The following is a 16,463-nucleotide window of genomic DNA, read 5'->3' on the forward strand; positions in this document are numbered from 1 at the left end:
TTTCCAGGTTGAATATCTTGAAATCTTAGTATATATCTCTTTTCAATCTGATTTCCTTTTTTTTGTATTTTCATAAGATATTGCTTCTATTTGACCTTCTAGACTGTCAATCCTGTTTTTAACTGTATTCTATTTTTATTTTCCTACTCAATTTTTGATCCAGAAATATTTTTAAATCCCTTTTCCCTGATTATTTCTGTCCTTAAGATACATATTCTCCTAAGTTTTCTTCTGTTTCTTCCATTATCTACCTCATCATGAGTTACTTGTTTTGATTGTCTTTATCTCCCTCCTTCATATGAGTCCCCTTAAATGAGGGATTTCTCTTCAACCTCTCATTTCAATGAGTGTGAGTTCCCTCAGCACATATAAAGGTGAGGCTATTTGAGACTCAGGTAATATCAGTCAGTGACAGATAAGATTCTTTTGCAGAGTATCAGTGGCAAACAAGCTGTCATAAGAGGGTCTCTTGATTAAAGGAGTGACAAATGAAGAGGTCTCTAGAAATGTTTCTTAAATTTTTAGATGTATACTAGAATCATCTAGGGTGCTCTGAAAAAACACCGATGTCCAGACTTCCCCCCTACCCCCCCGCCCATAGTTAAATCAAGATCTCTAGGCAGGGTTCAGCATATTTTCCAAAAACTCTCATGTGGGCAGTTACTGTAAAGAGGCCCTGCTCTAGAATGTCAGGTTCCTCTAGGTATGAGCAATAATGAGTCCTCTTCCAGCTACAGAGAAGAGGCAGTGTTCAGCCTAGTAGCGAACCTCTCCCCATAGAGAGCTGGAGTTGACGTTGTTACCTTCCCAGGATCCTCCTGGGGCCTTGAAGGAGCCTGTGCTTACATAACTGAGAAATGGTGTGGGCAGCAGGAATGAGGCATGAATCTCTGCATCCACTCACATAAAAGCCTCCATCTTCTCTATCCTTCCTGTTCCCAGGCCACCCTACCCTACTTACCCATAAGTCATACTTTACCTAAGATTTTAGAAATTATTGCCATATGTAAACATGGCTTGTGTATCTCATTTACTATCTTATTTTTAATGATTAGAATATATGATTGCATATTTCAAAAATACAGCTTATTTATTTATTTATTTATTTATTTATTTCAGTATTGGTTTTGGGAGTAGAACCCAGTGATTCATCATTAATATATAACATCCAATGCTCATCACAAGTGCCCATCCCCCACCCAATACCCCTCCAGAAATCCTTGGTTTGTTCTCTGTATTTAAGAGTCTCTTATGGTTTGCCTCTCTGTTTTTATCTTATTTTTCCTTCCCTTCCCTTATGTTTAATACAGTTTATATTTTTATTGCTGGGTTTTGTTTTTGTTTTGTTTTTTTTCTGAGTGACTATTGTATGTTGGGGAATTTTAAACTCTTCACACATGTCAATACATTTAATTTGCAAAACAACCCTATGGAATACATACTATTATTATCCACACTGTAAATATGAGGATACTGAGACACAAAAGGTTATGTAACTTGTCCAAGGTCACAATTAGTAGTAAGTAAAGCTAAGATACAAACCTGGCAACTGGCCTATAAACCTCATCCTCTTAATCTCTGTGCCAGTCTAATGTCACACAGAGTATAAGACATGCATATTGAACTAAAGGAAGAAGGAATGTGGCCAATTAAATTTCACTATAGGCTGCAAGAGAATCCTTCATTAATATTTAACTATCTTTTCTGTATGCAAGTTTATCCTATTGTCATAAAACTATTTCTAAAAGGAATATTCTTTTGACAGGTCTCATTATAGATTTATTTTTAGGACAATAATTCTTCTAATGAATAGCCCCTATTAATCTATTAATCTAAAGGAAAATATTTTTGGGCAGCCTAAATGGCTCTGTCATTTAACTATCTAACTCTTGATTTTGGCTCAGGTCATGATCTCACCATTTTTGAGTTTGAACCCTGTATCAGCTTCCACACTGAGAGAATCCTGCTTGGGATTCTCTTTCTCCCTGTCTCTCTGCCCCTCCCCTGCTTTTGCTCTCTCTCTCAAAATAAATAAATAATCGTTAAAAAAAAGAAAAATATTATTTTTTGTAACTTCAGTAGCCTTGAATTATTTACTGAGCTAACTTTCAGTGACAATTTAAATACCCTTAATCAACCTCCTTATTCCTAACTTGTTTTCTATTTCTTACCACTTTATAAGTGGTAAAATTGCCATTTTCAACTGATAATGCAGCACTAAATGCTTAAGTAATAGAGAAATCACTTTGTCTTTCCTTTATTTTTTTTAAAGGAGAGAGAGAAAGAGAGAGAGTGCTCACTCACCACTGGGGGAGGGGCAGAGAGAGAGAGGGAGAGAGAGAATCCAAAGGCGGTCTTGCACTGTCAGCACAGAGGTCTTGCACTGTCAGCACTGGGTGCTTGATCCCATGAATCTCAGGATCATAACCTGACCTGACACCAAGAGTTGCACACAAACAACTGAGCCACCCAGGTGCCCCACTTTATCTTTATTCCAGGTAATTTTTAAAAGGGAGTTTTGCTAAAATGAATTGACTCTTTTGTAAAAGGTCCATTTATGAAAAGTTGCAGAGAAGAGTATATTTGGTGTTTAATGAGAAATCTTAGAGACTATACACAGATTAACTGAAAGATATCTTTAATATTTTATCGGTTCCCATTTATCCCAGAAAAATGCTGAAATCCTGAACTGATAGTTACATGGGACACATGTCTCTGGGAGTAACTGAGAAAAAAAGCCCTAAGAATTTGAATAGTTCTCATTCTTAGTTTTATGTAAGAATCTTTTGGGGAATCTTAAAAATAGTAATGCCTGGGGTCTACTCCAAACTAATTAAAGTAGAATCCAATTATTTTAAAGCTCCCCAAGTAATACTAATGTGCACGTGGGTTGAAAACTACTAGTCTGAAGGCAAAGCACAGCTACAAATAAACCTGGGAAGGTTTACATCAATTAGGTGATCACAGCACCGGGCTGAGAGGCACTATGATATTCAGCAAACTATGGAAGAAAACTGGAATGAACAGATGTTGGTGATGGGCAGCTAGATCAGCAGGACATAAGCTAGAGCAGAGACTCAAAGGATGGTCCCTGGACCAGCAGCACCAGCATTACCTGGAAACTTATTAGAAGTACAAATTGTCAGGCCCCACCCAGACCTACTGAATCAAAAATATTAAATCAAAAACTCTGCAGGTGCAGTCCAGCACTCTGTGTTTTAAGGAGCCCTCCATGTTTGAGACCTACTGGGCTAGAGCAGTGCATCTCTGTCATTAGTGTTCACAGGAATCAGCTGTGTGAAGTGTATCTGCGATCACAATTCAGTGTAGGAGTGAGGTTTAAGAGCACTGGTGGAGACTGGCATCCTGAATTATAATTAACAAAACTTACAAGACCAGGAACTGTATCTCCAGATACAGAGGAACTGAGTTTATCCAATATAACCCATATAACCAGGATATCATTGTTGATATGAGGACAGAAACGTTCTGCCTTATGCTCTGTTACTTAAGCAATCATTCTGTTACAGCTAAAAAGGACTTCTTGCCAAGAATGGATTGCTTCCTAGAAGAAGAATGCCCCCTCCTCAATGCCCCACAGACATCTAAAACTTAATATATCCAAAATGAAACTCAGACCTTATCACCGTAATCCTCTTCTCTACCCCAATCTGTGTTTCATCATATATTCTCTACCTAAGTACAAAATGTCATAATGCACTTAGTAACCAAGCCCGAAAGCTGCAAGCCATTCTACATTCAGAATGGGGCAGTGATAAATTTGCCATCCAACATTCATCCAGTTGCATGAGTGATAAAGAGCACAAGTCTGAAATCGAACCGCTAGAGTTTAAATCCAGTTTGAGCCACTCACCTGTGTGACCTTGGGCAAGTTGTCTAACCCCACCGAGATGGGCTTCTCATCTATAAAACTGCACTGAACACACTGAATGTTTACACAGAATAAATGAGGTAAGAACAGTGTCCACACTACCATCAAGGTACGATAGAAGTTCTATTGATTCTACATCTTATTATTTCTTTTGTCTGGGCTCTCCTCTACATTTATGATGCCTAGAAAAATTATATAGCATTATGCATGTCCACAATGCCAGTGAAAGACCAACTATGACATATTCAGGCTATCTCTTATAAGTACATAGAGAAACTGCCTTACTTAGTTTTCTAGGTAGACTTCTTTTGGCAGTCTATTGGTCTAAAATTTGAAATAAATCCTGACATTAATCTGGGGCAATGTAATAGAATTCAAGACAAGTCTTTCTTTAAAAATCCAGAATTGTAATTACTATCTAATAACCACCTGTAATAATAAACTACAATAAATATTTTATAAACTAATTTATTCAGAATGCTGAATAAGTATGGTGTAACTCATAAGCACTATGAAACATGCCTATGTTTGACAAAGCTTACATTTAATACAGATTACATAATCTAAAACAAATCTACAGTAATGCTTTAAAACGTCCAACTGAGGGGCGCCTGGGTGGCTCAGTCGGTTAAGCGGCCGACTTCGGCTCAGGTCACGATCTCGCGGTCCGTGAGTTCGAGCCCCGCGTCGGGCTCTGGGCTGATGGCTCAGAGCCTGGAGCCTGCTTCCGATTCTGTGTCTCCCTCTCTCTCTGCCCCTCCCCTGTTCATGCTCTGTCTCTCTCTGTCTCAAAAATAAATAAACGTTAAAAAAAAAAATTAAAAAACAAACAAACAAAAAAAACCCGTCCAACTGAAAGTTTGAGGTAGTTAGGATGGTTACCTTTTTGGTTTTTTAATACCAAATGACTTGTCTTCTGTGCTCCTGGATACGTTCTTAGATGTGGATGGAGCAATAGCCTCTTCAAATTCCAACTGAAAATCAAATGTCAGTGGTGTAACCAAAGTCTTTTTCTTTACTTGACTCTGAAGTCTGTTTTTCTGCAATAAATCCAAAGTACAACACTGAAAAAAAAATGAGCACTTTTCATACAGGAAAAATCCTGTATGGAAAGGATGAAATTAGTCTCACTTTATGCATTCACACAGAATTTATGTGCCAGTCACTAATAGCAAAATATTACAGATTAAAAGCTGGGGGGCCTGTGTACCAACATTTTTTATACCATTGCTGTGTGACCTGAGCTACTCTTTTCCTATTGATGAAATGATAGGATGTTGGACTAGATGATCATGAAGGCTCCCTCCTAATTCTAAAATTCAGAATTTAAGAGTGACCTATATATTACACAAAGAAAACACTGATACATAGGGTTATTGGAAGGAGAGCAAGTTGATCTCTAACCTGCTGCTCTTGCTGTCCCCATGCACGTGGTGAATCACTCCAACATTTGTCTAGTTGCGTAAGCCAGAAATGAAGTGAAGAAAGCAATCAAAAGACTTTGTTCAAATATTTATATAGATGGACTGAAGAGGGAAAAGGATATAGCTAACAAGTTAGTTAAGGAGCCAGAAATCTTTTCTAAAAAATTATCTCAGCATTGCCCAGAGGAATAAAGTGGTGAAAAATTTGACAGCAAGTCAAAGGATAGGAACTTCAGCTTCTGCCAGGAAAGGATTAAGCACTACAGGAATTGCCCTCCTGCTGTAAACAACTAGAAACCCAGACAAAACATACGAAAACAACTGTAATCAGGCATTAGAGAACAGGCAGAGGGGGAACCATAATCCCTGAGAAAAGGGAAACAAATGAGGTAAGTCCCACAATGGCTCAGCTTGCTTATTGAAGGTAGTTTCCTGGCTGAGAAGCAGTGAGGGGGAACTCACATCAAACCTTCTGGCCTTGACCTTGTTGTGTTTAAGAGATGGAAATTGCACCAACAATTACATTCTTGGGCATTTACCCCAGAGAAATGAAAACTTACGCTCACACAAAAACCTGTACACAAATATTCACAGCAGCTCTCTTTAATCTTTTTTTTTAAAGCAGCTTTATTTTTAAAAGCAAAATACTGAAAAAAACCCAAACATCCTTCAATGGGTGAGTGGTTGAAATTCTGTGTATTCATATAATGGCATACTACTCAGCAACAAAATTTATATATTATTTATAATAATAAGGCTATTGATTCATGCAAAATCTTAACAGGTCCTCAAGGGCATTATGCTTAGTGAAAAGTCAATCTCAAAATTCACATACTGAATGGTTCCATTTATATAACATTCTCAAAATTACTGAATTTTAAAGATTGGAGAACAGATTAGCCATTGCCAGGGATAGATGGGGAATGAAGTGCAGATATGGATACAAATACAGAAAAATAACATGAGGGAGTTCTTTCATGGTGATGGGTATGTGCTGTATCTTGATTGTGGTAGTGATTACACAAATCTTTTATGGGATAAAATTGATAAACCTATACACACAAATGAAGGCACGTTTAAAAATGGTGAAAACTAAATGAAATCTGTAGTCTGGTCAATGGTAATATGCCAGTGTTAATATGGGTTGGGATTCATACTGGTTTTGATATTGTACACTACCCATATAAGATGTCACTACTGGGGGTAACTGGGTGAAAGGGACATGGGACTCTGTAGTACCTCTGCAACTTCCTATGACTTGATATTAATTTCAAAATATAAAAGTTAAAAAAATAAAGAAGCAATTACCAAAGTGATTTATATATTTTCATCTCATTTTTTGGTCGTTAAAAAAGAAAATAGAGACAATTCACCTTCGGAAATGTATGTAGGTATATGTATGTGTATGTGTACTGTATATTTATATTGTGAGTATATGTAAAGATAAATGGGTTTATGCATACATAGATAATATTTGTATATCTTTGTAACAGCACAAAATAAGATGTGGACGGATAAACCCAAATTGCTAAATTTTGTTTGCCTCAAGGAAGCAGTTGAGGAGGCCAAAGACAATTTTTCTTTATGTAATTTCCTTTAAGCATAATTTATATATAAATATATATATATGTAAAACTGCTCCTAGGGTCATGGGATTGAGCCCACATTAGGCTCCATGCTCAGCAAGGAGCCTGCCTAAGATTCTCTCCCTCTCTCTCTCTCTCTCTCTCTCTCTCTCCCCCTCTGCCCCCACCCCCGCTCATGCTCTCTCTCTCTCTAAAATAAAAATAATAAATAAATAAAATTAAAAATAAGAAAAAATTTAAATTTGATTGTATATACTTAAAAAGAATTTCCAGAAAATCCTCTATTAGTAACACATGAACTAGACATAGTAACACAAAATGAGAATATTTATGGAAATGGTTTACACAAAAGAAGACCCTAGTAAAAAAGGTAAGAATTATTATTACTAATCATGACTTAAAATTCATATAAAAGGGAATTTCAGGACAAATTTCAAAGATTTATCTCTGATTATATTTTCTAAAATACATTTCATTTTAAACAAGAAAATTAAAAAGGAGTGAACTTTGGGGTGTTTAAGTCTAATATGGTTGCATTAGTAAGTTACTCCTGGTTTGCTATTTCAAAATTTGGGTAGCAATGACAGAAAGAATTTATTGGTTTTCCCAATATTTCTCTTTTTTTTAATAAAAGGAGACAGTTATGAAAAAAAGAGAAAGGTTATTATTCAAGCATTAACGTTTTCATTTTCAGGTTCACAAATATGTTCAGTCACTTCAGAGTTCCTCTTTGTGCTGTCTTCCTTGATTTCTGAGACTCTATGCTCTTCATGCCTCATTTATCCACATTGTTAAATTATTTTGCAAGTCTTTGTGTAACCAAATTAAATTGCTCATATGTGCTAAAAATCTAGTTTTTGAAAATTATATTCTTTATTAACATTTTATATTGAATTTTATAAAAGTCTCATGTTATTTAATTTTTATGACCTTTACTTTTAATTTGGTAACTATACCAAATATTTTCTTCCTTTTAATAAACCAATTAAATAACTTTTTATATGTTTAACATATTAATGAGAACTATAGGAGTAGTCACATTTACTATTTGACTGCTTATTTTATTTTTTATCTTAATCACCTTAGAAACATTATATCCTAATATAATGTGGCAGCTATCCAGAAGTTACCTTGTATATCTAATTAATTCCTTATAGTATACACTTACCTAGATGACTTTTTGAATATAATGATTTGCTTTTTACAAATTAGTTTACAACTCCATACTACTGCATCATTAACTAAAAAATAAAGATAATCATCCACATTTGAAATAACATTTTAATGATTAAATTTTATTTTAGCTTTTATTTACAAACCTTTGCTCTTCTGGCCAAGAGCATCTTTGCCTGCTCATCCAGAATATCTAACTTCTCTAAGATTTTTTCTGCCATTTTCAGTCAGTAAATTCCTATTTAAAAAGGAGAAAAAAGAAAAAAATCTCCAAAACAATTAAAATTTAAACATATAATTGAATATTTAGGCATAAGAGATCCACATTTACATTTCTGTTTGGGGTACAAAATAGAACTGTAGAGATCATGGAATAGGTCATGGAACTGTAGGGGTATCCAAGTTTTTTAGACAAAAAGGTCACATGATCAGAACTCCCAGATGTGTGTGAACCTTAGGAATTTTTAAATGTATGATGAAGGGAAATTGAACCAGAATTGACTCATACTTGAAGCAAGGACATGTGGCTTGATTTATATCTATTTTCTTTTTGTTATGATATAATTTTAATGAAAGTAAATGTGAAGAGCTCACATTTGTATAATTAATTGCATTCAAATTAAATTGGTCAATGATCCAAGACTGTTAATACAGCACTTAGAAGGCGATCAGTCACACAGAAGGAGCAGCTGTCAAGCTGGTTGGGTCCTACTGCCGTAATAATAAATATTCTCTAGTCAATTAATATTGCTGAAAATTACATCTGGGGTCAGGCAGTCCATATTAGGCTTGGGGACCTGAATGTTAGACATCAGGACACAAAATACCTTCCCAATGCAACACAAATAACTAGGAGGAGCTGAGTAGAGGCAACAATCAGAGTATTAACCCAAAACTCCCACTATATTTTTGCTCAGTGAATTGAATGGGTTCCAGTGGCATTTAAATGTAGAAGTTGTATGGTTCATAGGAAGTACTGAATTCATCAATATTTGTAAGACACATCAATGTCAACACTAAGGTTCTTTCTGGCTCAAAAATGTCTACGCTATTTCTCCCATATTGCATATTATTCAATCAATATCTCACAAAGACACAAAGACAATAATACATGAAAAGCCAAGGATTAAGGATTCTATGCCAAAAGCTCACATTATTTAGTACTTGATTTCTCTTAACTATCTTTTCTACTCTTGGACTCTTCTGAGCCACGGGGCTGCAAGGCAGATTGTTTGCCTTGTTACAAACATCATAACTTGAAGTTGCAAGTTGGAGACGGGATGTGCAGGCAAGGGTGTTAGCACAATTATGAGTACCTTGGACTTTCTGGGTCTCCTATTGAAGAGTAAGGGACAGATTTTGGCAGACATTTTAAATTATCTGGATGCTATGTGTTGTCTTTTGTGATCCAGGAACCAATCCTCTCATATATCCTAAAAGCAACTAAAGGAATTTTAGTTTCTGTGTTTTTCTTACACATAATATGAGTTCAAGGTGGGGTGGAGAAGGCTCCCATATTTCTCTCCAAAATTTCTTTTATTGGAGACAAAAGATTTCTATTTCTCAATCAGGGAAAGAAAGGCTTTCCTAACTGTAGGAACCAGCATATTGAAGTGAATGGGTTTCCCAATTTGGGGAAGGTATAAATGACACAAGGGACAACTGAGACACATGGCTTCCTTGTGAGAGGGAACAGAAAGCAGGTATTTTTAAAGAGTAAGATGTCCTACACCTCTCACTTTCCACACATCTTCAACATCACAACAGACATTTTAGGATGCACCATATCATCACATTTTACACATACACACACACACACACACACACACACACACACACACACACACACAGCTGTAATTTGAAGGAATTATGTTGTTTATTTAAAATTATTTTGCTAGTCAATTATTTAGCTATGATATGATTCCTGGCAAATCACTGTGCATATCATGAGGTATTTTTAATGTTTAATTATTTTTGAGAGAGAGAGAGAGAGAGAGAAAGAGCATGAGTAGGGGAGGGGCAGAGAGAGAGGGAGACACAGAATCTGAAGCAGGCTCCAGACTCTGAGCTGTCAGCACAGAGCCCAATGCGGGGCTCGAACTGACAAACCGTGAGATCATGACCTGCGCCGAAGTTGGACGCTTAGCCAACTATGAGTTTTTTTGTTTTGAAGTGAGAAAATCTAATTAACAAATTATTTTTAAGGGTCAATGACAGTTTTATGAATACTAAATTTGAAGTTAATGAAGTTGACAGAATGTTATTAATTTCAGTTTTGTAGTTTTATTTTCATATTTTGAAGCCTATACTTTTTTTTCAGTTTGCAAATGTTTTCATAAGTCTTTGGCAGGGTTTCTAATGGCTAAATTGCCCTGGGATAAAGTGGAGGTGAGGAAACACTTCAGACTAACTTGCTTACTTTCATCATTATACCAAGGGTACCAAGGGCTTAGCTGTATCAGGCAGGTCTAATATGACAGTGTATCCCAACTGCTTTGCATAAACTAAAAACTAATCCTTTAATGCTAAATTCTGCATCATATGTTCCTCGATGTGACCTTCCAAGTTTCAGTCCTTTCTTGATTCAATCATTTGCACCTTCATTTCATTTCCAGAATATTGGCTTCATACTTCTACTTCATACTTCTTTTTCTATGGGCACATATTCTACTTCATGAATTCTATTTCTGTGAGCATATATTATCATTTGATGGCATACATTTATTTGTTCATTTCTTCATTTGGCTACCTAACTGTATTACAAGAGAGATATGATGCTAGGTACTCCATCAAATTTACTGAGGAAGTTGAACCTGATAGATATTACCTTCCTGGGCAAGGCAGATGGGCTCTCCTGTATCACTAAGAAAACAGAGACCATCAAGTAAGAACTTCAACTTCTCTCTCTCATGCCAAAATCTTATCTGCATCCATTCCCATCTTACTTGTATTTTAATTTTAATGGAATTGTTGTCTCTCCTTTTCAAAGTTAACCCCTCCCAGTGTACTCTAGACTCTATTACCTCTGTCCTAAAAGAATTATTTCCATTGGTGTAGCCTCTCTCTAGTATCTGTCATTCTCTTTTCTTTACCAGTTGCTTCTCCTTAGCATGCTCACACCTCTTCTGGTTTAAAAAAAAAATTCTTCTCCTAACCCTACTAGCTGTTATTCTCTCTCATCTTCCCTTATTGACAAATTTCTTAAAATGCTCATCTATACTTACATCTCTTTTCCTTCTTAATTTACCATCATTTGGCTTCCTTCTATACTATATCTGCTCTGGTCACCAGGGTCACCATCTTATAAATAAGTGGGCACTTTTCTGCTCCTATTTACCTTATTTGAATGTCTACAACTCTTGTTAATGTTAGCCACTCCTTTCTATGGAAATTCTGCCCTCCCTTGGTTCCTATGACAACAGTCACATCTTCTTACTCTCTCTGAAGATTCCTTCTTCCTCAGATCACTCCTTAAATACTAATGTTTCTAAGGGCTCAGGCCATCTTTTTCATTATTCCATATTTTCTTCAGGATGACCACCCAAACTCCTGGCTTCATCTATCACCATCTATTTTCACACAAAAATCTCTCTTACGAGTTCCAAACCTATGTTCCTAGCTCAACCCAGATTTCCTACAGGTAACCCAAATTAATCTAAAAGCAAACTTGTCCACACCTTTCCTCTTCTTCAGTCAAAAGTCTCTTCCAACCTTTATTATCACATTAGTTATCTCTTAGGCACCCAGCCCATAAACTTAGGCATTGTAATGGTTCTCAATCCTTCTCAATGACAAATGAATTCAGAAACTTCCAAGGAATCCAGATTTCCAGTTGTCACCCCAGTCCTGCTAAGTCAGAATTTATGGAGCTGAAGGTGCGGAATCTGTTTTTTAAAGCCATTCTAATGCAGCTATTCCCCAAAACAGGATTTGGTCACCACTCTTCTGGAAAACTCCTTCTTATCCCCTCCCTAAACACACACAATCACTTTATCTTGTATATCCTACATCCTACATATCCTCTCAGTTTTTCTTCTCTTATCCATTCACATTGCTACTGCCTCGGTTTAGGGTTCCATCATTTGATGCCTGGATTATTGCCATAGTTTTCAAAATATGTCTATACATTTGATCCATTCTATCCTCCATTCTATCCTTCACATTTGTCTGACTTATTTTCTCAAGAACACACACACACACACACACACACACACACACACACACACACACACACCTCTCCCTGATGACAGCTTCAGTCTATCCCTACTGCTTTCAGGACAAAGGGTCAAGCTCCTTGATATATCATGTGCAAATCATAGTTTGGCCTCTAAGTCTTTAACCCCATCTGCTCCTTCCTCAGGTATACTTGATACCCCAGTCCTAATGGACTGTGGCACCTAATGAACAGTGCCTCCAATGTGTTGTATCCTCTTTTACTTGTTGCTTGGCTCTTGCTGTTTCCTCTATCTACCATGTTGTTCTTCCATTTCCTATATTTCTAAGTTCTATTCATCCTTCAAGACCCAAACAAATAACACCTCTGCCGGGAAGCCTTCTCTGGTACACTGATTTAAATGTCCAATGTCTGTGCTCACATCATATCCTATATATACTGCTATCCAAGTACTTATCACTCTCTATTAAACCATTTGATATCCTTATTTTATTCCTCCTCTAGGCTATGTGTTTTTTGAAAGCAGGAACCATGTCTAATTCATCTTTGTATCCCTATTGCCTAAAAATCTGAATGAATTAGCCATCAGCAATAATGGAAATGGACAACTATAAATGTTATGACAGTTTTAGCTAGCATTTACATTTATGAGTTTGCATAAATAATTGTCCAAATCTTGTTGAGGTTCTTCTAGATCAAGCCATAGCATTAAAAAATATTACTTTTTCTCCCACCTTCAAGCTTAGAAAGGCAGCATAGTATTTTGGTTAAGAACATAAACTCTGGAGTCAGACTGCCTGGGTTTGAATCCTTGGCTCTGCTACTTATAAGCTGTGTGACTGTAGGTTAATTGCTTAACTTCTCTGTGTCGCCCAATTGGTAAAATGGAAGTAATGCAAATACCTAGTTCATGGGACTGTTACAAGGTCCAACTGAATGAATATAAGTGACATATAAGTGTTTGGTAAATAAAATAAGTAGATACAAGTAATGAGGCACTTACCTATTAGGGATAAGATGTGTGAGATACTTATAAATCCTGCAAAATCCATATTCTCCATCTCCATACCATTTCATTTTTTTTCTGCCATACCTGCCATCATGCAATCACCAATGGTCTCCATATGTCTAATTGCCCGCTTGCTTCTTCCACAGTATACTTCTTTAATTTTACCTACACTAACCCCTTGGGTCTTGGTAAACAACAAGACTTTATTCAGCAATTCAGTATCTTCTATTTTAATCTGGCTATTCTGTATCTTCTGTTTTAATCCAGCAATTCAGTATCTTCTGTATTGTATCATATGATTATCTTGTTTCCTTTCTTTCTCTAATTTTTTCATAGTTTTGTTCTCAATTTTCTATTAAATTCTTATTCTGAGTTCAGTGAGAAGAAACTAAAGCTCACTTTCCTATAAAGCATAAGTGTAAGCCTTAAAAATATGGTAAGTATTTAGGGAAAAACCCTGATAAACATTACTATGTCTCCATACTAGAGACTCATCAAAAATGCAAAATTAGTTTGTACTCAAGGAAATAGATCTAATCATCCCCCTTTCAACCAACACATTAATTGGGTTGGGAGAGATGATCTCACTTCTTAAATATATACAGATACATCTGAAGTGTTCTTATATGTACTTACACTTGTGAGGAAATGCTCTCTTCTGGAATGTAGGGATCTTATGTGGTCACAGAAGCCTAACTCACAGAATCTTGGTGGTAGAACAAGTCAGTAGTCTCTCACAAGATTTTATGAACCATGAGGCAACATTGATCCCAACTGGACAAGACTTTTCTGATTCTTGGTTTTATTTCACTGTCATTGTCTTCCCCAGGCCTTCAGATTTCACTCTTCCTTCCAGGTGATTACTGCACTATACAGCCCCTAATTTTTCTGCCCCAATCTTCCTCTTTATCCCTCAAATACTTATTTTTCACAGTTCCATAAGAACTGTATTTTTGATGATACTGAATTGTTGACCAAGTCCAGCTCCACAAACCTTAACTAGTTCCCCATTACCTGCAGAATAGCATGCAAGCTCTTTTTAGATGACATATGAGATGTTTCAAAAAAAGGCAGTCCAGGCTTTGGCTCAAGCAACCTCTGGAATTAATCTCCCACCACATCCGATCTTCTGCCAAACTCTACAACTCCTATTCCCTGGACACATCCTGCCTTTTCCCCAAGCGTGTTTTTTCCTCATGCGTTTCCTTTCCCTGGCAATGTTCTCTCCCCATGTCTTCCAGTCAAAAGACTATTCTTTATCAGATCCTAGTATGAAAGCTACCTCTTTGGTGAAACTTTCCTTGATATCCTCACATGCCTTGTCTTGGTGATAGTCTCTTCCTCACATGTGCTCCTATAAGTACTTTGTCTTTCACCACAGAATTTGGTACACTGCGGTAGAGAAATTCACTCTTTGACAGATCACTTCCGCAATGTATTGAAACTCATCTAAAACAATGTTTACCCACTTCTGAATCTTAGCACCAGGCAGAGAATTTTACACCTAACTGAGATCTGAAAACTCCAATTTAATTTGGAGATGTCTCTGACAATATCATTTTATGGGGAGTAATCCCAGTTTATCTGTAATAGATGATGTTGATTCGGGATGATTTACTGCAGGATGAAACACAAAGTTGAGCAAATGGTTATAAAATGTGGCTCTTGTCAAATCTAAATTCAGTAAAATTATTTTCAAAGGAAACTTGGATTTATGTTCTTAATTACTGGCTCAATAATGACAGTTTTTGCAAAAGAACACAATGAAACAGAGAACTTGCCAACTAGGGCAGAACGAAATTCCCAGTCACTCTTGCAGTAAATCTCCCACGGATCTCACTGTGAAGACTTGGCTGCATAATGAACAATTTCAAGGTTGTAGGGCCAATGTTATAAGCACATCAGAGGCTGAGTCACACTAAGAATAATGACATCAAACTAAAAAGTTACTTTGAAGAGCACTACTTCATTTTTTTTTTTTTTAATTTTTATTTTTGGGACAGAGAGAGACAGAGCATGAATGGGGGAGGGACAGAGAGAGAGGGAGACACAGAATCGGAAACAGGCTCCAGGCTCCGAGCCATCAGCCCAGAGCCCGACGGCGGGGCTCGAACTCACGGACCGTGAGATCGTGACCTGGCTGAAGTCGGACGCTTAACCGACTGCGCCACCCAGGTGCCCCACTACTTCATTTTTAACAGCACCTTTGGGACTAAAAAAAATTCAAAAAGAAAACACACAAAAACCCCCAATTTAATAACTACCAACATAATAGGCTCTGCTAAGCAGTCTTCATCATCAAGTTCCAAATGTCTCCTATTAAAGGAAGAGCTCAAGAAAACCAAAAGAAGCTCCAACTCATCAACCAAAGACAGGACTGAGTAATTATCTAGAAAATGGAGGCTTAAATTAAAATTTACTTCCATTATCTGTTTCATCAGTTCAAACATTTACTCCTTGAAAACAAGGCCTCTGTCTTACACTTTTATCTTACACATTCACTAAACACTGTATTGAGCACATAGTAAGCACTCACTGTTCAATATTACATTTTACTTAATGAGATAACAGTCTGAATTTCTCCACCTCCTATTCCAAGTATGGACACCAGGAAATCCTTTTCTTTAAGTCTAAAATATCAATAAATAGCCCACATTATGGGCTAAATTATGTCTCACCAAAATTCCTAGGTGGAAGCACTATTTCCCAGTACCTCAGAATGTGGCTGTTTTTGGAGACAGGGCCTTTATTTTAAGAGGTAACTAAGCAAAAATGGGGTCATTAGACTGGGACTTAATCCATTTGACTTGTGTCATGTAAGAAGAGATAAGGACACAGACATCATGTACAGAGGAAAGTCCATGTGAGGACACATCAAGGCAGCCATTCCCAAGCCAAAGAAAGAGGCCCAAGAAGAAACGAACCCTGTAGGCACCTGGATCTTGACCTTCCAGCCTCCAGAGCTATGAGAAATAAATTTCTGTTGGTTAAGCCTCCCAGTCTGTGACATTTTAAAAACTTTTAAAATGGTTATTTATTTTTGAGAGAGAGAGCGAGCATGCGCACAAATGGGGGAGGGACAGAGAGAGAAGAAGATACAGAATCCAAAGCAGGGTCCAGACTCTGAGCTGTCAGCACAGAGCCCGATGCAGGGCTCAAACTCAGGAACTGCAAGATCATGACCTGAGCCGAAGTCAGACACTTA

At 36.9% G+C, this 16,463-nt stretch overlaps 1 protein-coding gene across 1 annotated transcript in view; it reads right to left on the reverse strand.

Moving 5' to 3' along the window:
* CC1H1orf141 (chromosome C1 C1orf141 homolog) overlaps positions 1 to 13,898 on the reverse strand; it is a 35,090-nt gene extending 21,192 nt beyond the window's left edge. The window contains exons 1-3 of the mRNA XM_042997532.1: positions 13,253 to 13,898; positions 8,222 to 8,313; positions 4,775 to 4,932 (exon numbers count right to left, since the gene is read on the reverse strand). Coding sequence (XP_042853466.1) covers positions 4,775 to 4,932; positions 8,222 to 8,296 — 233 coding nt within the window. The 5' untranslated portion in view covers positions 8,297 to 8,313; positions 13,253 to 13,898. The remainder of the gene's footprint in view (positions 1 to 4,774; positions 4,933 to 8,221; positions 8,314 to 13,252) is intronic.
* Positions 13,899 to 16,463: the final 2,565 nt, after the last annotated feature.

Source organism: Panthera tigris, chromosome C1 (genome assembly GCF_018350195.1).
Source record: "Panthera tigris isolate Pti1 chromosome C1, P.tigris_Pti1_mat1.1, whole genome shotgun sequence".
NCBI classification, from domain to species: Eukaryota; Metazoa; Chordata; class Mammalia; order Carnivora; family Felidae; genus Panthera; species Panthera tigris.